This window comes from Gossypium hirsutum, chromosome D12 (assembly GCF_007990345.1).
Source record: "Gossypium hirsutum isolate 1008001.06 chromosome D12, Gossypium_hirsutum_v2.1, whole genome shotgun sequence".
Lineage (NCBI taxonomy): Eukaryota > Viridiplantae > Streptophyta > Magnoliopsida > Malvales > Malvaceae > Gossypium > Gossypium hirsutum.
The window spans coordinates 11,668,549-11,691,637 of NC_053448.1; the positions used below are offsets into that span (position 1 = coordinate 11,668,549).

At 35.8% G+C, this 23,089-nt stretch overlaps 2 protein-coding genes across 5 annotated transcripts; one reads left to right on the plus strand and one right to left on the minus strand.

Moving 5' to 3' along the window:
• The first annotated feature begins 880 nt into the window (after positions 1-880).
• LOC107889774 (tubby-like F-box protein 5) lies at positions 881-3,934 on the plus strand. The gene is made up of 6 exons (XM_016814333.2): positions 881-1,163; positions 1,251-1,416; positions 1,641-2,034; positions 2,335-2,422; positions 2,730-2,859; positions 2,936-3,934. The coding sequence occupies exons 3-6, from the start codon at positions 1,681-1,683 to the stop codon at positions 3,606-3,608; spliced, it is 1,245 nt and encodes a 414-aa protein (XP_016669822.1). The 5' UTR covers positions 881-1,163; positions 1,251-1,416; positions 1,641-1,680; the 3' UTR covers positions 3,609-3,934.
• A 13,717-nt stretch (positions 3,935-17,651) lies between these two features.
• On the minus strand, positions 17,652-20,351 carry LOC107889773 (transcription factor BEE 2). Of its 4 annotated transcripts, none has more exons than XM_016814330.2 (7): positions 19,360-20,351; positions 18,965-19,168; positions 18,737-18,871; positions 18,580-18,651; positions 18,261-18,467; positions 18,064-18,173; positions 17,652-17,930 (listed from the first exon to the last, which is right to left on the minus strand). In XM_016814330.2, the coding sequence occupies exons 1-6, from the start codon at positions 19,741-19,743 to the stop codon at positions 18,099-18,101; spliced, it is 1,077 nt and encodes a 358-aa protein (XP_016669819.1). In that variant the 5' UTR covers positions 19,744-20,351; the 3' UTR covers positions 17,652-17,930; positions 18,064-18,098. The 4 variants fall into 4 exon arrangements, with proteins under 4 accessions (XP_016669819.1, XP_040964404.1, XP_016669821.1 ...); XM_041108470.1 differs by having other exon boundaries at positions 18,064-18,170; positions 19,366-20,192; XM_016814332.2 differs by having other exon boundaries at positions 19,366-20,192.
• Between the last annotated feature and the right edge of the window lie 2,738 nt (positions 20,352-23,089).

The window sequence follows — 23,089 nt, forward strand, 5'->3', positions numbered from 1 at the left end:
TCTTTTATTAAAAAAAAACTCTTCTCATAAAAATATGAACAATGAATAATAAATGGATTCATATTATTTTCGGTATAAAAAAAAGATTGCAATAGGAGAATTAGAAGAAGCTATACAAGTTAGAATTTTGTATTATTTTTTAGAACAAAAAAGTTTATTGGATTGAATATTTCTTGAAATGGAAGAACATATATATAAATAAAGTGTGATTTCATCATATTCTAGTGCATGAAACTATGAATGACATTGATTAATCATTAAAAAATGTGTAGAAAAAGAAAGAGTATGTGATGTATAGTATAGAGGCTGACTCTGGTTTTGGTGGAAACTTGTGAATGGATGACGTTGTAAGCTTAGCAACATGTGGTCCACCATCATGAAAGTAGTAACAATCAAAGCCCACTGAGCATTGGGAATGGGCTCCTGAACGTGCATTTGTGGAACTTTGCTATCCTCCAATTTGGCATGGGACTCCACCCTACAGTTTCTGCTCTTCTTCACATGGCTCTAACCTTTTCACCCTACCATGTCCTACTATGCCTTTCAAACCTAGCCAAAATGGCAGGTTCTGGTAATGGTTACCACTGGTCTCCCACCTTTGGGGGATTTGAATTTGGTTCAATAACCCGAATCTATTAATTTGTTTATTTTATTATATAATATAAATGGTAATTGAATTTAGTGGGAAATTGAAGGGAAAGCACTTAAGAACAAGGTCTCCCATCAAATATTAATCAGGTGGGGTACAAAAGATGTATCTCCCAAAATACTTGGCTGATGCCACGTGTCCTGACAGCAGGGCTAATTAAATAATCGTCACGGCAGTCCACGTGAGTAGACTGTTTCATTAAATATATATTAAATTTAAAGGTTACTTTTTATCGGACCTTAATTAAAAAAACGTAAAAAAAAAAAAACAACTAAAGAATATTATTTTTATTCTAAAACCCAACTTTGGTTCCTTTTTAAGTGAATGAGCTTTTGTCTTTTTAACAGCGGCAGGAGGAAGAGAGAAAGCGCTGATGACCCCAAACTTGTTGTTATGGAGGCGGCGGTGGTGGAAGGGATGTTAGAATGCAGGCGGTGACAGTGATTATGGCAGTCGTGGCGCCAGCGTTACCAATGACGTGACCATCTTAGGATTCCCGCTCATAAAAAGAAAAGTTGGCACCTTTCCTTTACAAAAAAAAAACCCCAAATAAAGCATTTCTAATAATTTCTTTCATTCTGATTTGATCTTTATTTTTCAGGTTTGTGGTGTTGATTGAACTGTGGGTCCCTAAAATTGTTGGAATGCATCTGAGCTGATTCAGTTCTGGCTTTGATTAGAATCGGTTGGCTTTGAGTTGACCTCCACATTTTTTTTTTCTTCATCTTGGAATCTCAAGTTTTAAGCTTTTCCGGTCGATGATTCAGGTAAAAAGATACCCATTTTTTTAAAAATTGATGTCTATTTATTGGTTATTGATCTTGAGGTTTTCTTTATCTCGTGCTTTCCGGGTGTTAAATTTTATTTATTGAGTTTGATTTTATGTGAATTTGCTTATGGTTGAGCTGAGATTTGAATAGTGAAGAAAAATTGAAAAAAAAAGGAGAGAAAATCTTTTATGGTGTTTGATATGATATACTATTATTTTCAGTTGAATATTGAGAAATTGGATTTGATGTGCTTATAAGAAGATGTCACTGAAGAGTATTATGCGGGAGTTAAAGGAACTGAAAGATGGGATTGGGAACATGTCAAAGAGGGGAGATCAAAGCAAGCTGTGGCGTAGCCGGACTAGATCCCATGTTGCTCCTGATGAAGCACCATTGGAATCTCAACTCTCAGAACAAAGCCCCTGGGCCAATCTACCACCTGAATTGCTATTGGATATCATCCAGAGGGTCGAAGAGAGCGAGACAGCTTGGCCTGCTCGAGCTGTCGTTGTATTTTGTGCTGCAGTTTGTAGGTCTTGGAGGGAAATTACAAAGGAGATTGTGAAGACTCCAGAGCAGTGTGGACGACTCACATTTCCTATCTCATTGAAGCAGGTTAAACACTTTCCTATTAAATATGCCATTTTGATCCCTATACAATAAACTGCTGGAGCCTTCAAGTTCAGAATTTAGCTACAAAACTTTGCACGGATATATTGGTTGTATGCATCTTTGTCTTTGTCAGGCTTAAATAATAGTATAGATAAAGCTAAAGTATATATTTTAATAACCTTCTGTGTCTGCACACATTCAGTAATAACTCTCATGTTGGTGTCTTTAAATAATGGGAGTGGCGATTTTCTTGTTCTTCCATTTAAACGTTTATCTATATCTTCTCTTTGTGCTCATGAACAGCCGGGTCCTCGTGAGTCTCCAATTCAGTGCTATATTAGAAGGGACAGAACAAGTTCTACATATCTTTTGTTCTATGGTCTGGTGCCTTGTAAGTCATCTTGTTTTTGATGTCCTTAGTTACTATTATTAATTATAAATTTAAAAATATGCACCTTTATATCTTTCATTATTATCTGAAAAAAAATGCTCGAATCAAAAAGTTAGTGCGGCATCTTAGGTTTCTTTGAATAACCTAAGATGCCAGTCTACCTGTTTTGGTTGGAGAACTCTGAAACATAGTTTATTATTTATTTTGGAAGCAACTTTGTGACATAATCAGGGTTACTCAGCTCTGTAGTGTGAAGCTCCCTCACTTTTTATCTGGTGTTCACTTGTGTTGCTTCTGTGATTTACAGCTGAGGGAGAGAGTGATAAATTGTTGTTGGCAGCAAGAAAGGTTAGAAGGGCAACATGCACAGACTTTGTTATATCTTTGGTTGCAGATGATTTTTCTAGGGCGAGCAATACGTATGTTGGTAAACTAAGGTAAGTCTCACCTTTAAGTTTCTTATGCTTGTCTGATTATTCTCTCATGTCTATCCATATTGTGATTTCTTTTCAGGTCAAATTTTTTGGGTACCAAGTTCACTGTATATGACAGTCAACCTCCATGTGGCTCAATGATCCAATCTACTGCTCGACTGAGTCGTAGATTCCACTCTAAGCAGGTGTCTCCAAGATTACCTGCATGCAACTATAGCATTGGTACAGTTACTTATGAGCTCAATGTTCTCCGGACACGAGGACCAAGGAGAATGCATTGCATTTTGCACTCAATTCCTGTATCTGCTATTCAAGAAGGAGGCACTGCTCCAACACCATCAGCTCTTCCCCAATCCTTAGATGAGCAACTTTCTCCCTTGCATAGTTCAAAAGGAAAGGAGCAGATTGTAGACACCATCTCCCCAAGCATCCGAGCCACACCAGTATTCTCCCCAGGCTCACGAGAACCATTAGCCCTTAAAAACAAGGCTCCTAGATGGCATGAACAGTTACAGTGCTGGTGCCTTAACTTCAAGGGGCGTGTGACGGTGGCCTCTGTTAAGAATTTCCAGCTGGTCGCAGCTGTTGAGCCATCACATAATGTATCACCTGAAGAGCAAGAGAAGGTAATCTTACAGTTTGGTAAAATCGGCAAAGACATCTTCACAATGGATTATCGATACCCTCTATCTGCTTTTCAAGCCTTTGCAATCAGCCTAAGCTGCTTTGACACCAAACCAGCTTGTGAATAATCACCACAGGTTGGGAATCTGCATCATTGATGTTGCCATAGATTATCAAGTACCCCTCTTTCAATGCCATCGCAATCTACAAAGTAGCTTTACGCGAGCTGGCATATGGATGCCAGTATCTCGGTAGGAGATAAATATCTTTCTCCTCTAGATTGCTTCCTGTATTTTAGTACTGTATTTATGGTTGTAATGGAAGCTTTTCTTGTTTGGTCTTTACTGGCTGGCTGATGTAAGTTGTCTAGTGCATGGCTTTTCTGATCATGCAATCTGACTTGTATATTGTTGGATTATCTTAGAATCAAAGTAAATTAACAGCAGATTGCCTATATCTTGTATCGTTTTCTTATTGATGATAGCTTTTCCTTGATCACGAATAGTAGTTGGCTAGTTGCAGCTATTTCCCTTAACTTTAAAGTGTCTTCCCATCCAAACCCCAAGGGAAAAGGATTTAAGATCTCTCATATTGTAAGGAAGCCGCACTCTGATTAGCAACCAAACCTTGTGGAGTTGGTTCTTTTTAACCTTTCAAGTTTAAACCAATATATGAGGTTATAAAGTAACAAGAGTTAAGTTAAAAAGGAGCCAAGTTTAACTAATATATGGGGTTATAAAGTAACACGAGTTGTTTGAGCTCAAAGTTTGTTTCATTGAGACAACTGCAGGGATATTTATAAACATCATAGAAGTATTATCTAAAGTTTAAAATTTAAATTTAAAAATAACAATTCCATCTAAAATTTAAACTTTAAATTTAAAAATAATAATCCTTTCAAAACTTTAAACTTTAAGTTAAAAAAAAATCTATATCTACGGGATAAAATCTTATATGATATTTATAGAGTTTTTATTTTATTTTTAATTATTTTGTTGATATTAACTCCTAATTTTCTGGAGATTTACCTAGATTATTTACATGCCTCACAAGGTGGAGCCATCTTCTACACCTATCTTGAATCATAAAAACTAAAACCGTTATCTAGCAATATATTTTGTAAGACCATCAACAAGTTGATCAACTGTGAACATATAGGAGCCCATCATGTAACCAGAATGAACATGCTGCTTTACAAAGTGATAGTCAAGAGTTAAATGCTTCCTACGAGAATGGAGAATAGGATTTGCATTAAGATAAGTGGCACCGATATTATCCCTGTGAATAATTAGCATTCTATTGGAGGAGAAATGTTGTTCACACAAAGATTCTTTGTCCAAATGAGTTTCATAGTGGCATTGACAAGCGCTCCATATTTTGCTTTAGTCGATAATCAAATAACAATATTTTCCCTTGATTTCCAGGATATGTGATTGCTGCGACTGTTGCCATTCTCTATGGGATTTAGTGATTGCCGCATGACAAGCCAAATTGTAGATTTGTGGATGGAGAGGGTGGCGAGACATTGAGCTGGTTACATAAATCCCACGCTGCAGGGAATATATAACTTGTCGTATGGGTTCAATTTTCAAATGAACATGTATACTTCCTTGAAACAGTTTCCCCCTTTCTATTGCAGACTCGATATCTGGGATCGTCAGATTTCCAGCAATATTGACCTGGTTAAGAGTAGCTCGCAGTGGAGTCTGGAGTATCCCGAAAATGTAGCCATAAGTAGAGTGGAGGGAACTGAACTTGTGATTGCATTGACAACACTAAACACCATTGTGGTGCCATTTTATGTGAATGCAATGATAACCAAGACTAATGACGGGTTGTGAAGATTTTGAGACAGTTGAGGAATCCGGCAAAGAATTGATCTTGATATGTGTATTCCGAGTCGTCTCGGGGTTATCCTCGTTGTGTGGTTTGTTTGGATAAAAATTGGTATAGTTGATGGCTGATCTGTGCACATTGTAGGGCTGACATAGGATCTTGAGATTGGTTTTGTAAAACCCGTACCTGGCCCGATTGTCGGGTCTAAGTTATAGGATGCCACATTCATTGCTAAAGCAACTACGATAAATTACATTCAATTATTACCATTAAACATTCATTTACGAGTATTGTAAACACATGATGCAATATACAATCATTTTTGGGTCTTATATGAGCTTACGAAAGCTTTAATGCTAACCCGAGGTCGAATTAGGACCAAATTTTAAAGATTTAAAAGTATTGGGTTGACGTCGCAACTTTGAGGGTTCCTCGTCGCAATGCAACTCATTGGCTAGGATCATCGCAACATTGAGAGTACGTCGTTGTGATGTAACTCTCTGTTTTATCTCTCCGAGACGTTGAGAGGACGTCATCGCGACATTACTGACTATTTCCAAAGGATCCAATTTGGTACTTATTCAATCAATTAACTAAAATACCATAATTCAATACTCCATCCTAAGCAATTAACACAAATTATGCATAAATATTACTACCATTTCACCATTTCATCTGAACATACAATTAATTAACATGTTGATAACCATTTAACCCTTTAAACCTACTTACATTTTCATAAGTTAAAACTTAGCATCGTCTCATGCATTTCAAGTATACCAAAATCATCTATGCAACTATTTCATTTGCCATTAATCAAAATTATCAATTCTAGCTTCCAAAAGTTCACAAGATAATATATTATATAAAAAATCGACTCAACCTAAGTACATGTCATATATTTAACAAAACAAGACTATACAAACTTTGCTGAGTTGAGGATCGCTTCCTAGATGCTGGAACTGCTTCTCGTATTCTCGAGGATCACTTATACCTACGCAAGGAGAAAACAAACCATACACTGAGCAATAAAGCTTAATGGTATTATTGGAAATCATTCATATTTATAGAAAGTCAAAGATATGGGTATCAAAATCTGGGATTTAAGGCACCAAAAGTGGGATTGAGATTTGGCATAAGATAATTGCAATTTTGATCCCTGAACCTCAACTATAAATAGGCCTAACCATTTCTCTTCTTCATCATCCCAAATTTGCCATTCTCTACTTAAGGCATTGTTTTCTCTTTCTCTTTGTAAATTCTCACTTGTATTTTGGAGTGAAATATATTTGGTAGTGCCCGAGGACGTAGGCAAAATTTGCTGAACCTCATTAAATTCTTGTGTTCTTTATTGTATTATTCTGCATGAATTGTGAGTGTGATTGTAGTGATTTATTGTGCTATTAAATTATGATTGAGGGATATTCTGGCTAGGAAAGACTTGGTACTTAAGCGATCCTTGTGATCCACCTCTCTTTCCTGGGAATTGAACTTAGTGTGATTTTTTAGTACAATAATTTTACTCTTTTACACGCTTCCGCACAACAATTGGTATCAGAGCTAGATTCGTACTAGGGGAATACGATCGTTCATGGCACTGTTCACGTACAATAGTTGGGATTGAAGAGAAAAATAGAAAAGACATCGTCATCAACAAAGACTACTGTGACCAATGCAAAATTTGAAGTAGAGAAATTTGATGGTACCAATAATTTGGTATGTGACAATGTAAGATCCTGGATATCTTCTGTTAGTAAGAGCTGGATATAGCCCTTGAAGAAAAACCTGACAAGATGGATGATAAGGAGTGGGACAAGATCAATAGACAGACATGTGGAACAATTCGCCTATGTTTGGCCAAAGAGCAGAAGTACTCTGTCATGAGGGAGACATCAACGAAGAAGTTGTGGGATACACTGGAAGAAAAGTTTCTAACAAAAAGTATTGAAAATAGGCTTTATATGAAAAAGAAACTTTATCGATTCACGTATGCACCCGGTATGTCGATGAATGACCATGTGAACTCATTCAATAAAATTTTAGCAGACTTGCTAAATTTGGATGAGAAATTTGAAGATGAAGACAAGGCATTATTGTTGTTGAATTCTCTTCCTGATGAATATGATCATCTTACCACCACATTGCTTCATGGGAAGGATACGATCACATTTGATGCAGTCTATAGTACGTTGTATAGATCTGAGACTCGAAAGAAAGATAAAAAAGATCACAGAGATACAACTACAGAAGTCTTAACAGTAAGAAGTCGTTCGCACAGCAACAAATCTGGTAAAAGGAGTAAGTCCAAAGGGAGACCTGCCAAAGATGAATGTGCTTTTTGTCGTGAGAAAGGGCATTGGAAAAAGAATTCTTCTAAGTTACAAAAGGGCAAGGCTATTTCTGATGCATGTGTAGCGGAGTATGATGATGAGTCAGACTTTAGCTTGGTTGGCATGGCAATGGCATGTCATACAGATGAGTGGATTTTGGATTCAGGATGGACTTACTATATGTGTCCTAATAAGGACTAGTTTTCTAGTCTTAAAGAACTAGAATGTGGAGTTGTTTTTATGGGCAATGACAGCACTTGTAAGACAATAGGAGTAGGTACAATCCAATTGAAGAATCACGACGGCTCAATTAAAGTCTTGACAGATGTTCGCTACATACCTAGCTTGAAGAAAAATCTCATCTCATTAGGGGTCCTAGAATCTAAAGGGCTCACAATCACTTTGAGAGATGGATTACTAAAGGTAGTAGCTGGGGTATTGACGGTGATGAAAGGCACAAGAAGGAATAACCTATACCATTTAAATGGAAGTACAGTTATTGGATCAACATCAACAGCTTTTGTGAAAGATGCAGATTCAGAGTCTACCAGGTTATGGCATATGCGATTAGGACATGCTGGTGAAAAAGCTTTGCAGATTTTGGCGAAGCAAGGCTTGTTGAAAGGTGCAAATTCTTGCAAATTGGAATTCTGTAAACATTGTGTTCTGGGCAAGCAGACGAGGATAAAATTTGGTTCAGCAATTTACAATACAAAAGGAATTCTGGACTACGTTCACAGTAATGTGTAGGGACATACTAAAGTGGCTTCTTTGGGAGCTATGCACTATTTTGTTACTTTTGTTGATGATTATTCAAGAAAAGTATGGGTGTATCTAATGAAAAGAAAAAAATAAAGTTTTGGATGCATTTCTGAAATGGAAGAAGATGGTGGAGACCCAGACTGGTCGAAAGGTCAAACGACTTCGATCAGACAATGGTACTGAGTACAATTCTACAAGTATGTCAAGATGAGGGCATTGTGCGACACTTCACTGTTCGAGATACACCACAATAGAATAGGGTGGCAGAACGTATGAATCAGACTGTACTGGAGAAAGTTCGATGTATGTTGTCCAATGCTGGATTGGGCAAGGAATTTTGGGCTGAGGCAGTTACATATGTGTGCTATCTAATTAACCGGTTGCCATCAGCTGCAATAAATGGAAAAACTCCTATAGAGAGGTGGGCTAGTAAACCTGCTACTGATTATGATTCTTTACATATTTTTGGTTCCACTACATGTTATCATGTAAAAGAATCTAAGTTAGACCCAAGAGCAAAGAAAGTTTTATTCATGGGTATAACTGGTGGAGTAAAAGGATACCGTTTTTGGTGTCCTGATACAAGAAAGATTGTTTTCAGTAGAGATGTGACTTTTGATGAATCAATCATGATGAAGAACAATGATTCACAAAAGGATAACAAAACCAGTGGCACTTTGCAGTAGGTGGAGCTTGAAAAGGTTAATGATGATCTAGCTAATATTGAAGGAACAAATGATGAAGAAGTTTCGACCCAAGAACTTCTACAGCAACATGATTCAATTGCATATAGGAGGCCAAGAAGAGAGATTCGTATACCTGCTCGCTTTGATGATATGGTGGCCTATGCACTTCCAATTGCAGATGATGATATTCCTTCTACTTACACAGAAGCAAGAAGTAACCCTGATGGTGTAAAGTGGAAGCAAGTTATGAATGAAAAAATGCAGTCTCTTCATAAAAATAGGACTTGGGAGTTGGTGACACTACCCAAAGGAAAGAAGACAATTGGATGCAAATAAGTATATGTAAAGAAGGAAAGATTTCTTGGTAAAAATGAAGTTTGATACAATGCTAGATTGGTAGCAAAAGGTTACGCTCAGAAAAAAGGAATAGACTACAATAAAGTGTTTTCTCCAGTTGTGAAGCATTCGTCTATTCAGATTTTTCTAGCCTTGATTGTGCAATATGATCTTGAACTAGTTCAGCTCGATGTGAAGACCCCATTTTTACATGGTGATTTAGAAGAAGAAATTTATGTGACTCAGATAGATGGATTCAAGGTTGCTGATAAAGAAAATTGGGTTTGCAAACTGACAAAGTCGCTTTATGGATTGAAACAATCTCTGAGACAGTGGTACAAGCGATTTGATCAGTTTATGAAAGGGCAAGTTTAATAGTTGAAGAAGGCACTATCAAGTGTTGTTGACAAAGGCAGAGAGAATTGTGTGAAGATAAGATTATTCGAATCAAATCTTCAAGGTGAAAATTATTGAAAATCATCTATATTTATAGAAAGTCAAAGATATGGGTATCAGAAATATATGGGTATCAAAATCTGGGATTTAAGGCACCAAAAGTGGGATTGAAATTTGGCATAAGATAATTGCAATTTTGATCCCTGAACCTCAACTATAAATAGGCCTAACCATTTCTCTTCTTCATCATCCCAAATTTGTCATTCTCTACTTAAGGCATTGTTTTCTCTCTCTCTCTTTGTAAATTCTCACTTGTATTTTGGAGTGAAATATATTTGGTAGTGCCCGAGGACGTAGGCAAAATTTGTTGAACCTCATTAAATTCTTGTGTTCTTTATTGTATTATTCTGCATGAATTGTGAGTGTGATTGTAGTGATTTATTGTGCTATTAAATTACGATTGAGGGATATTCTGGCTAGGAAAGACTTAGTACTTAAGCGATCCTTGTGATCCACCTGTCTTTCCTGAGAATTGAACTTAGTGTGATTTTTTAGTACAATAATTTTACTCTTTTACACGCTTCCACACAACAATTTCCATGATTCAAGTCAATATAACACAAGTTAAATCAATGCATACATCCAATTCAAGCTCAATATACAACCTATTCTCATGCAATTTCATGCCAAAAACTTACATTACTATTTAAGTATACATATATGCATTCTTACACACCAATTCACTATGAATGCACCTAAATTTGCCTTTTTTGATTCATTGCATATAGTGTTTAACCAATTCATGTTGACAACTATAGACACACATATATTATTTCATCTACCATTATCAGCATGTATACATATATACATATTGTTGGATCTAGTGCCTTGAGTGTAGTATATTCTTTTGTAAACTTGTAATTTTTTCGAACAGATTGATTAATAAAACAAATTCATGGATTATATTAATATACTTTGTATAATTGTCCTCATATGATTTTTGCACGCAAAGCAAAATAGAAGAAAATATTAGCTCACTGGTTGTCTAATGTTTAAACTAATACTAAGTGATATTACGTGGTCGAATCGTAATATAGAAAGATATCTTATATTAGTTGACAAACCTATACATGTCCTTAGTCTAATTGGAAATGAGCAAACGATTGAAAGACTAATATGTCATCTATCAAGTCCAATTGGAGAGATGCTTTGTCTTGGACATCGGAGCGGATGACTCCCAGAAGATAGACATAAATGTGACTGACTAGACTGACAGTATATCAGATAGGACCCAAGAAGAATAGATCTTGAATCCATTTATGGATCTATTCACTTGTGATGTTCATAGCGTGACATACATAAATCCTGAGTGGATGACAGACTATGTATGCTGACTCGTATACTTTGATGTAAGTAAAAGCTTGAGTTCAAATAGATAAGGAACCAAAAGCTGGTACGTTGGGTATACCACTTCTACAATATGTAGCATCATTCAAAAGAGTGCAATTCATAGCTCGAGACATGGGTAAATGATATCCTCTCATTGGCATTACATGGTTGATGAAAAGTAAACGTGGCCACGGGTTGTTTATCTTTGTGATGAATAACTTGATTACTATTTGATAGTAATTGACTTTTCATAAAAGAAGATATAATGATTATCATGAGATGAATCATATTGGGAGAAGGGATATGAGGGTAACACACTTATGACAAGGTTATTAGACGAGAGTTGATCGAGTTGCTTTCGTAATGGTATGTCATTGGGGAGAGCTCAGTTAGGATATTATAGTGGAATAACTTTATGACTAAATGAATATATAATTAATTGTGTTTGAAAATTTAGAACTTAATTATAAATAATTTGAGCCTCAATTTCATATATCCAATCGGTCTCTCCACTAGCTCGTTGAAACTAGAAATGAATTGCATGTGGAATCAAATGAATAGAAATAGATGAAATAGTGAAAATGGAGAAATCTGAAACATTTGGAAATGATTATAGTTTTCTCTAAAATGAAAATGAAAATGACTTAGAAATAAATTTATGTTTTTCAAATTAAACGGAGTTCGAAAATGGAAATAAATCATTTGGTTATAGTGAACCGTTGAATGTAGAAATATTCAATATATTTTCTCATAGATTATTTCACAGTAAAGTCGTCATGATTTTAATGGAATTAGAATTGGGTTGAGAAGATTATTTAATTGTATATATATTGAGATGTTTATTTTGGGAAATAGAAAAAATAAATATTGAGTTGGACTGAATTATAAGGTATTGAGTTAAAAGCCCAGGAAGTACTTGTAATTAGACCCGATATGGGAGAGGCCCAAAATCCTTTCATGTTGATGAGAGGGACGAGAAACCCTAGTATTATTAACTAGGGTTGTTGCCCCCTTATACTTCTAGATTAAATAAACTTCTACAATTCAAAAAGGGTTCTACCTCTTTTCCTTATAAATAGATGGCATAGGTAGGGCTATTTGGATAACTTTAAGATATTGTTACGCCGCCCAAAAATAGAGAGAATTTATTCTCAACTATTGAACCCATTTTCTGGAATAATAATTTCTATTGGTTTCTATTTGAGAAGATATTTTCATTTTCACACTTAAACAAAGAAAACTAGTTTTGATTTTGTGTTTGGTTCGAATCATTCATGCCCACACTCGAAGTAGTTCATGGTACAAGAATAGCAGATAAAACCCTTGGATTGAAAGCCAGGAATGACAAGGATTCATCTGGCCAAAAACATAGATGCGAAGTAGGTTTAAGGTTTATTGTTATAAATATCACAAACCGACTCAATTTTCAAAATTTTAATTTACCGCTGTGCAAGAAAACCGTTTTCAAACCATATTTTTTCCAACATATATATATTCAATTTTATGCCAACATTTCAACTATTTTTGAGCCTTTTGGCTCACTGTAATTCAATTAGCTCCTAGGGCTCATTTTTAACTCATTTTGCATGATCTTTCACATGCTGTCGAAAATCACATTTCAATTACATTTCAGTTCACATACCATTTAATCAATTCATATTTTATAAACCTATTAACCAGACACGGACTTAGAATGGATACGTGGATCCGTCACCATGGGTTGCTCAACAATGATGACATTGGACATGTACATACCACCACCCGAATTGTCTGAAAACGATGGTTTTCAATAATAATTCATGACCCTATGGCATGCAACTATATCCAAACTAGTCTGAATAACTAATAGGGTAAATAATTCCCTGTAACACCTTACGTCCACCCATTCACCGGATCCATGTATGGAGCATCACAAATGGACCGGTTTCAACTATACTTAATTTTTATTAGCTAAATTAATATAAAACAAGCTAACATAAAACCAATGGCCTTAGCCATTGAATCAAATTCATCATCATTAGTTCCTTTCCTCTTCGAACTAGAGGAATTAGATTGTGAGCCTGGGTTACATGCAACTACCTTTCCTTTATCTTTTGGATCATTAACTTGAGGTGGAGGAGGGTAAGAGTCGTTGTTCGGTTTATTGATGTGTATACCTTGGTATTGAGGCCTTTGCACCATTATTCCAGCGACCGACTCTTGGTGTTCTACCATAGGATCATTCAAAATAACAAAAGTATTGTTAGTAGGAGAGGATGTAAGAGAATATGAGTGCCGCACCTAAACACAATATTGCAAAGTTTGGCTTAAAGCAATATTATCACGTCCCATAGCCGTAGAAAGTGCGTTAAAAGGCCTGTTAGCAAGGCTAGGTTCTTGGTAGTATTGATCATTTATGATACCTTTGACATATTCCCTAGTAATTATGCACCTTGATCGGTTGTCAATTGGTTGAATGAGTGCCTCGTGGTAGAGATTATTATGGGGATAAATGTCATCAGACACCTCATATTGCTACATATGTTTGTAAATATGTTGAAATTTTCATCCTCTAAGTTATAGTTGTATGCAACTTAATAGTTGAAAAATGGACTTGCATGCACGTCAGGTTCTTGTTTGATAGTTTTAGTTTTCACAGGGATTGCTTTATACAATGTGAGAATAGTTTATTGACCGGTTTGATCCATTCTGGTGGTTTGTATATGAGATCTCATGTTCGATAGGGTAGAATGTTGATGAGAATCCTCTTTTGGATCAATAGAGGTACTTGTTAAAAGAGAAGGTTGTTGGGGGCTGCCCGTATATGAAGAGAAATTAGCAGCAAAAGGGTTGGCATTCCAAGTATGGTGATGTGTCACGAAACTAACTAAAGTTACAACAAAGCCAAGAGCACCTATCAATAAATAGTATAGCTACGGTGAGTAAAGATATCATATCCACGAGAACAAAAAGTATTAGTAATTACCGTTTTCCTATTATTTAACCGATAAATTGGAGTGATTGATTTAAGCTAAAATATACTAAATTAATTAACTAAAGAACTCAGCAGAGAATAAATCAAGAAAATAATTGAATAATAACCAATGAGCGAAACAATACCTAGGAAACTATACACCTAGACTTCATCTATCATTATGAATCTAAATTAAATGATTTATTCACTTGGTATCTTTCGAGACTAAGAGCAACTAACTCTAGGTTGATTAATTGAAATTTATTTCTAATTGAAACCCCTATCATTGCATTAGCTCAATCTATGAATTCCCTTATTAGATTTGACTCTAATATGATATATTTATGTCGTCCTATTTCTAGGATTGCATGTAGCTCCACTCAATTATGCTAGATCTACTCTTAAACAGAAACTTTTCCTCCTTTAATTTAAGCACATTAAACATGAATTAATATCCCGAAAATATTAAAACAAGAGATAAACACACATAACTAAGAACAAAAATCATATATTTATCGCATAATACAAAAATCAAATAATAGAATTCATCATAGGGTTAATCTCCCCTAAGTATCTAGGAAATTAGTTCATAATTGTGAATAAAAACATCATAAAGACATAATAACCATAGGAAATAAAGAAACTCATAAAAAATTCAAAAGAAATTAAAAGGAGGTCTTCAATCTTGATGGAAATATGCTTCAGAGTTGGCTCCAATGGTGTTCTTTGAGTTGTTTTCTTCAATATTCTCTGATTGCTCCCTCTTCTCTTATTCTATTTGGTATTTATAGACTTTAGAATGCCCAAAAAGCCTAAAAATTGTGGTTTTTTCCGCGTGTTTGGGATGCGAATCGTGAAATCGACAAGGTTTGACACATGGCCGTGTACCAGCTCGTGTGGCTCTTAAAATCTGCTCTATTTGTCTATTTTTGCTCGTTTTTCACTCCTTTTGCTCCCAAATGCTCTCCTAAATATAAAAACATGAATTTAAAGGATTAGGAGCATAAAATTCACCAATTTGCATAAATAATCATCCAAAAACGCATTAAGAACGAGATTAAAATATGTTACTTTTATCACTTATCATATGGGAACGATAGCGAGAAAAGTGTTCAATATGAATGGAGGTATGCATGCCCCTATGATGTGTCGTGGTCATGTGACGTCCGAAGTGGGCTTGGTAAACATTTGGTGCAATGCTGCATCCCAACTGTCGTTGGATTTCCATTTGATTGGCAATGGTCTATTCCACATCTTGGTACGAGTAAATAAATTTTAAACTTAAATTTAAAAGAAATGATTTAGTTCTATATCTAAAAGGATAAAATAGTATATAATATTTATTAAGATTTTATTTTATTTTGAATTATTTCAAGGCTTAATGCATAATTTGGTATCAAAGTTTGACACTTTTTTTCTAATGTGGTATCTACGTTATTTTTTTGATTCAATATGGTTCTTGTATTTAACAATAGTTATACATCTTGGTACTTGAAATAACAATGTTAACTTTTGGTTTAATGTATCATTTGGTACCCGAGTTTGCCACTTTCTTCTAATGTGGTATTTGTATTATTTTTTGGTCCATTCTGATACATGTATTACAAAAGTTATATATTTTGGTATACAAAGGTGACATATTAATTTTTTAATGTTTAATTCAGGTTTTAAGATTGATATGATAAAAGCTAATTATTAATATTATTAGGTTTGAATTTTTCTTGATTTTATTAATAGAAGAAATTTAGTGTTACTTGTGAATTTGTTTAACTTTGTGTTTAATTAGTCAAATACAGTTTGGTGAATGTCATTTAATTCTTATTTAAGGGATTTGATAAAAAAATTCTTATTTAAGGGTTGATTTGATGAAAATTCTTCATCAAATTAACTCTAAAACCAAATTAAATACTAAAAGTTAATAATGTTATCTTGAAGCACCAAAATATATAATTTTTGTCAAATATATGTACCATGTTGAACCAAAAAATAACACAAGTACTACATTAGAAAATAGTGTCAAACTCAAGTACCAAATTATGCATTAAGCCTTGACTTTTTAATGTTTAATTCAGGTTTTAGGATTTGGTTTAATAAAAGTTAATGGCTAATAACATCCACCCTATTGTATTTGATAAATTAAACACAAAATTAAACAAATTCATAATTAATTCTAAATTTATTCTATTAACAAAATAAAGAAAAATTCATACCTAATAATATTAGCAATTTACTTCCATCAGATCAACCCTAAAACCTGAATTATATATTAAAAAGTTAACACCATTACATTTGGGTACCAAAATATATAACTTTTGTCAAATTTGGGTGCCACATTAGACCAAAAAATAACTCAAGTACCATATTAGAGAAATTGTCAAATTTGAGTACCAAATAATATATTAAGCCTTAATGTCTTCAACTCCTATTTTGTGGAGATTTACCAAATTCTTTACCGAATGTTTTGTCTGAAAGTTGTAGGATTTTGTCAACAGCCTTTACTAGTGTAAAATAGAATGTCATTAGAAGGGGCAATAAAACATAAAATAACCTAATCATGGATACCATTCGAAGCTAGCTTATTATCTGATGAGAACAAGCACAAGCACGAGGGAGTCAATATCAACTCATTTTCTTCCTATTCATCATGTCATGATATAGATTTATATCTTCTTATCTTCTATTAGTTCTTAGTTCTAAAGATATGGTTGCTTTCTGCAACATTTTTTTTTTCTTTCTCTTCAATCTCAGCCAAGCTTCCACATTTCATATTCAATGTCCTTTTGTTCTCCAAGCCAGCTACCTATCAGGTCACATTTATTATTATCAGACAGTGGAGAGCACGTGATGAATTCACCCGAAGCAAATTAAAATGATTAGTGAGGAATATGATTCCTGCAATAGACCATTTATACAACATAAAAGAGATGTAAGGACCTATGGTACGCAAGGTTCAGGTCCATCAACTTTCATCTGTTGCACATTTAGCTAATTTGACAAAACAAAAATTGCTGGATATTAATTGCATCAGTTAATGAATGCCGAATAGGGGTAAATGTTTGATACAAATATGCTTGAAGAAAATGAAACTGTTAATGGCCTCCGTAATGATCAAGAATGATAGATGTTTAATCCTAGTTTTAATACAATCTGACTGAACTGTCATTTGCTTTTTGTAGTGCTAATGGAGGAGTTTGCATATTTGCATGAGGCACAAGTTGGGCGGCTGCTGGGCCATTTCTTCCCCTAGCTCCTGCCCTTTCCACTCATCTCTATCATCTTTGTTGCCCCCCCAACAATGACTTAAAGTTTCCAACACAATGCCTCCTCTGTCATTTTCTATTCCCATCTGCTTTTTTATGCTAGTCTTAGCGTGGTCCTGTACACTTTCTCTCCTTTCACAGCCTACAAAGACATCTATATTCATTGTATTGAGTAAACATACAGACAAGAAACATATCTCTAGTCATTATACAAGTGGAAATATGTAAAAACTTATGATGGTTGATCATATAGATGATATTTTATTCCAATAGTGGGGCTATACATGAAGAACAAGACTTCGTTCATTGAGTAATTTGATGGAGCTTTCGTAGTAATAAGTTCTGTAAGAATTAACATGGTGAATAATGTCCAAAAAAAAAACCATCTTCATCTTTATACTTCTAGGATTTCAGGAATGGTAACTATAAGAATCACTGAAATAAAGCCTGTAAAGAAGGTGAATAGTAGCATTTAGAATTCCAATCCCTCCAAGAATAGTATCTGCAGAAAAACCAGTAAACAAACAGTCCTTAGCTGCTAACATACTCCTGTCCGACACTCACACTGGAGTCCAAGTAACACATATGTACAAAGGAATTGGAAAAGAAAATAAGAGCAATATTGCTAGAGCTACCTGTTGATGTTGGAGACAAAATTAATTGATCATTCTTAATGGAACCCCATATCGTACACATTGTAAAGACCTTGAGGATCCATGTTCCAAGTTGAAAAAGGTTGCAGCTGCTGCGATGAGTTTGAGCCATTTTCAGAACACCATACATGAAATCAGGGAAAAAGGGTATTTAACATCATAAAAGCAGGAAACATTACAGTTATGGTGGATGAGCTGAGCGCTTGTTCTGGGATAGAAACAGAAGCACTTGCAATTCCTTCAGTTGCTGTTAGGGGAGGATGTATTGTTTCATTTAACATGCAATTTACAGCTTCTTTTTGCATTGGATTTAACTGAAAGCAGGTCAAATTGGGCATTGCTGGTAACTTAGCGGCTGCTGGAAAATTGGCGACGTAAGCAGGAAACTTCATTGCATGATTATTTAAGCACGAGTCAGTCGTAAAAGAAGTCACTTGTTGTAATTCATTTTCTCCAATAAACAGTGAGAAATGACAATTCTCGAGGCTGTTTTCTTACCTCTTTTATAGGCAGGTTTTCAACATTGAATTCAACACTTGAATTTAGAGCAGCGATTTTCATAGACAAGAACTGCAAGAATATTAAATTACAACCTGATAAGTTAAACAGAAAGATGTACTAAAATATTCAAGTCTAACAAGATCAATAGGCATACCTCAACTTGTCTTTGGAGAGACTGAACATAGTTGATTATTTCATCAAGCATTCCAGCTTTCCCTGTGACCTTATTGCAACCAGGGACTAAATCTTGCAAACATTTCATCTTCTTACTGATCTTTTCCCTTCTGGCCTGTATATTAAAGACAGGTAAAGGCCATACCAGTTAAAATTACTAGTAATTTTCCTTAGCAATTACAACTCGAGACACAAAATTCGAACTTACTCTTTCTGCTAAGCTGTGACTGTCAGTAGCCTGGCCACGGCGCGCCCTTACATGAATGTAATCCGGCTTCTGAACCTCACAAGCCTTGGAATTCTCCTTTGAAGAATTCCTGGAAACTTGTGTACTGCATTTTGTTTTCACCTCAGATTCCCCTTCCACTTCACCTTTGATCCTCTTATCTTTGCTTTTATGGTCTGCAACAACCTGCACATCAAGAATGACACTACATATTGAACTGATTTGATCTACTAATTCACATGAGTAAACAATTCATACATGTTTTGCTTTCCTTAATCAAAGAAAAACCTTAGCATCGTATTGATTAAATTTATTCAGAAGCTGATAAACTCATTCTTCAAAGTGAATAAATTTGGAGTGAAGACAAAGTCAGAAACCTCAGCTTTTCTCTTGGTAAAACTCTCTCTGCTGCCACTGCCAGTGGTGGATTCCATTTTCTCCAAAATCATATCCTCTCTTTCCTCTTTCATAGAAGCAGCATGGAAAGCTGTCATCTGACAGCTAGAAGTCCGAGAAATACAGTAACCGGGAGCAGCATCAGGCGGCACCAAATTCAACTTTTCACTGTCACCAAACTCTGGTCCTCCACCCACTGGAAAGTAGACAAATTCGTGAAAACCATCACCACCCAAATAAGCTTCTGGCCTTTTCAGCTCAACTATTGGTCCACTACCTAAATAACTCTGAAACAGAGGCACTGATCTTGCAAATAATTCAAGGGGATAGGTTGCTTGTTGTCTGTCGAGCACTGTCACGTCCATCCCGTTATAGGGTACAGCTTTCCAGGGACTGCAAACTGGAAGGAGGAGAATGGGATTCTTTTGCTTTCCTCTCTAAAGATTTTGAACACCCTGGTCGCCTAAGGTGAAGATGAATTTGTAAAGGATATATAATAATAATAAATTATATATAAAGAGAGAAGGATTTGGGTAGAAGAGAGGCAAAGAATCAGAAAAGAATGTAAGCCATTAACGAGAGCTTGTGGCCTATGGGACCCAGTGACATAAACGCCATGTGAGAATGTCAGTTTATAACAGAAAACGGAGGCTCCCTCCAAAGGGTTTCGGGTAATCTTTTCTAGGTCTGTTGAAGGTAATTCAATTTGAAGGTGAGGGTGATATTTGGGGCTTCCCACCTGCAGATTAAGATTTTTGATTTGGTGAGTTTTCAACGTCTCCCAAAGTCTTTGGCTCTAAACAAATAAACAATCAAATCAAGTAGATCGATGAACCTTCTATTAAAGTATTAATTTCCCTTTTTAGAAAAATAATTCTAGTTTGATAATATTAATATTATTTTTTTGATAAATATCAGGAACAGCACAAGAAATGACAGAATTTTTAATCACCGTAGTCGATTAGTTTTATCAGGAACAGGGAAGAAAACAGGAGAGCGATACGGAACAAAAGGGAGTAAAGCACGCAAAGACGACGTCGTTGTACACAACAAGCAATAACGCTTGAGGGATTCCGACCCAGAATTAAGGTGGGCCATATGCAATAGCCAGTTCTGACTGAGGGTAGGAAACAGGGATTTAAATAGCGGTCCGTTACTGTTGAGCGGAAGCGTGTGAAAGAGTAAAATTATTGTACTGAAAAATCACACTAAGTTCAATTCCCAGGAAAGAGAGGTGGATCACGAGGATCGCTTACATACCAAATCTTTCCTAGCCAGAATATCCCTCTATTGTAATTTAATAGCACAATAAATCACTACAATGACACTTGCAAAATATGCAGAACAAAAATAAAGAACACTAGAATTTTAACGAGGTTCAGCAAATTTTACCTACGTCCTCGGGCACTACCAAATATATTTCACTCCAAAAATACAAGTGAAAGTTTACAAATAGGGAGAGAGAACAATTGCCTTAAGTAGAGAATGGCAAGTGTGGGATGAAGAAAGTAAGAAATGGTTAGGCCTATTTATAGTTGAGGTTCAAGGATCAACTTGCAATGTCCCTATACAATTAGGGACCAAAATTGCAATTATCCCATGCCAACTTTTAACCCAACTTGCCAACCAATTTTACTTTCTACTTTCGGTGCCCACCCTTTTTGACTTTTCAAACAATGGGTGGGTTCCAATAATCTCCACCTTGAAGATTTGATTAGGATAATCTTATCTTCACACAATTCTTTCTGCCTTTGACAACAATACTTGATAGTGCCTTCTTCAACTGTTAAACTTGCAGGATATTAATCAAGTTCAAACAATGTTCGAACTTGGTTGCTGTTACCACCTTGGTCATCATGTCTGCGGAATTATTTGCAGTCTTGATCTTCTGAAGACAAATTTTCCCCTCTTCAATAATTTCCCGCACAAAATGGAATCGTACGTCGATATGTTTTGTACGTGCATGATAGACTTGATTCTTTGCTAAATGAATAGCACTTTGACTATCACAATACACGTTAATATGCTCCTGAACCAACCCCAAGGTTTTAGCCATACCTTGTAACCAAATAGCCTCCTTTACAGCCTCTGTTACAGCCATGTACTCGGCTTCTGTGGTTGACAATGCAACTGTAGACTGTAGTGTAGACTTCCAACTTATTGGTCCTCCAGCAAGTGTAAACACATAACCGGTGGTTGATCTTCGCTTGTCCAAATCACCGGCATAGTCAGAATCAACGTACCCAATAACACCTTTACCAAGTGTATTATCCTGCTTGAACAGTAATCCAACATCCACGGTCTTCTGAATATACCGTAGAATCCATTTCACAGCTTGCCAATGTCCTTTTCCAGGATTATGCATATACCTGCTCACTATACTAACTGCCTGTGAAATGTCGGGTCTTGTACATACCATTGCATACATCAAGCTACCCACTGCATTAGAATACGGAACTTGCAACATGTATTCTCGTTCCGTATTCGTCGAAGGAGATAGTTGTGCAGAAAGCTTGAAATGAGAAGCCAACGGGGTACTTACAGGTTTGGTCTGCTCGTTCATGCCAAACTGCTGTAGTACTTTCTTCAAATACTGCTTCTGAGACAAGCTAACTCTGCCATGAGCTCTATCTCTACATATTTCCATGCCGAGAATCTTTTTAGCTTCTCCTAGATCTTTCATCTCAAACTCGAGATTGAGTTGAGCTTTCAATCTTTCAATCTCAACTTTGCTCTTAGATGCTATTAGCATATCATCAACATATAAGAGCAAGTATATGAAAGTTCCTTCTTGTAGCTTCTGAAAATACACGCAATGATCAAATTTACTTCTTGTGTACCTTTGCCCTTTCATGAACTGATCAAATCGCTTGTACCACTGCCTCGGAGATTGCTTCAATCCATAAAGCAACTTTGTCAGTTTGCAAACCCAATTTTCTTTTCCAGCAACCTTGAATCCATCTGGCTGAGTCATATAGATTTCCTCTTCCAAATCACCGTGTAAAAACGCGGTCTTCACATCAAGCTGAACTAGTTCAAGATCATATTGCGCAACCAAGGCTAGCAAAATCCGAATAGACGAATGCTTCACAACTGGAGAAAACACTTCATTGTAGTCTATTCCTTCTTTCTGAGCGTAACCCTTTGCTACCAATCTAGCCTTGTATCGAATTTCATTTTTACCAGGAAATCCTTCCTTCTTTGCATATACCCATTTGCATCCAATTGCCTTCTTTCCCTTGGGCAGTCTCACCAACTCCCAAGTCCTATTTTTATGAAGAGACTGCATTTCTTCATTCATAGCTTGCTTCCACTTTACACCATCAGAGTTACTTATTGCTTCTGTGTAAGTGGAAGGAACATCATCATCTGCAATTGGAAGTGCATAGGCCACCATATCATCAAAGCGAGCAGGCTTACGAATCTCTCTTCTTGGCCTCCTATATGCAATTGAATCTTGTTGCTGTAGAAGTTCTTGGGTCGAAACTTCTTCATCATTTGTTCTTTCAATATTAGCTGGATCATCATTAACCTTTTCAAACTCCACCTGCTGCAAAGTACTACTGGTTTTGTCATCCTTTTGTGAATCCTCGTTCTTCATCATGGTTGATTCATCAAAAGTTACATCTCTACTGAAAACAATCTTCCTTGTATCAGGACACCAGAGACGGTATCCTTTTACACCACCAGTTATACACATGAATAATGCTT

Coding starts and splice junctions, on each gene's coding strand:
- LOC107889774 (XM_016814333.2), top strand. CDS start 1,681: ATGTCACTGAAGAGTATTATGCGGGAGTTAAAGGAACTGAAAGATGGG. Junction 2,423..2,729: donor GTTCTATGGTCTGGTGCCTT/GTAAGTCATCTT, acceptor TGTGATTTACAG/CTGAGGGAGAGAGTGATAAA. Junction 2,860..2,935: donor ACGTATGTTGGTAAACTAAG/GTAAGTCTCACC, acceptor ATTTCTTTTCAG/GTCAAATTTTTTGGGTACCA.
- LOC107889773 (XM_016814330.2), bottom strand. CDS start 19,743: ATGGACGTGACAGTGCTCGACAGACAACAAGCAACCTATCCCCTTGAA. Junction 19,169..19,359: donor TTACCAAGAGAAAAGCTGAG/GTTTCTGACTTT, acceptor CTTGATGTGCAG/GTTGTTGCAGACCATAAAAG. Junction 18,468..18,579: donor AAAACCTGCCTATAAAAGAG/GTAAGAAAACAG, acceptor CATGCAATGAAG/TTTCCTGCTTACGTCGCCAA.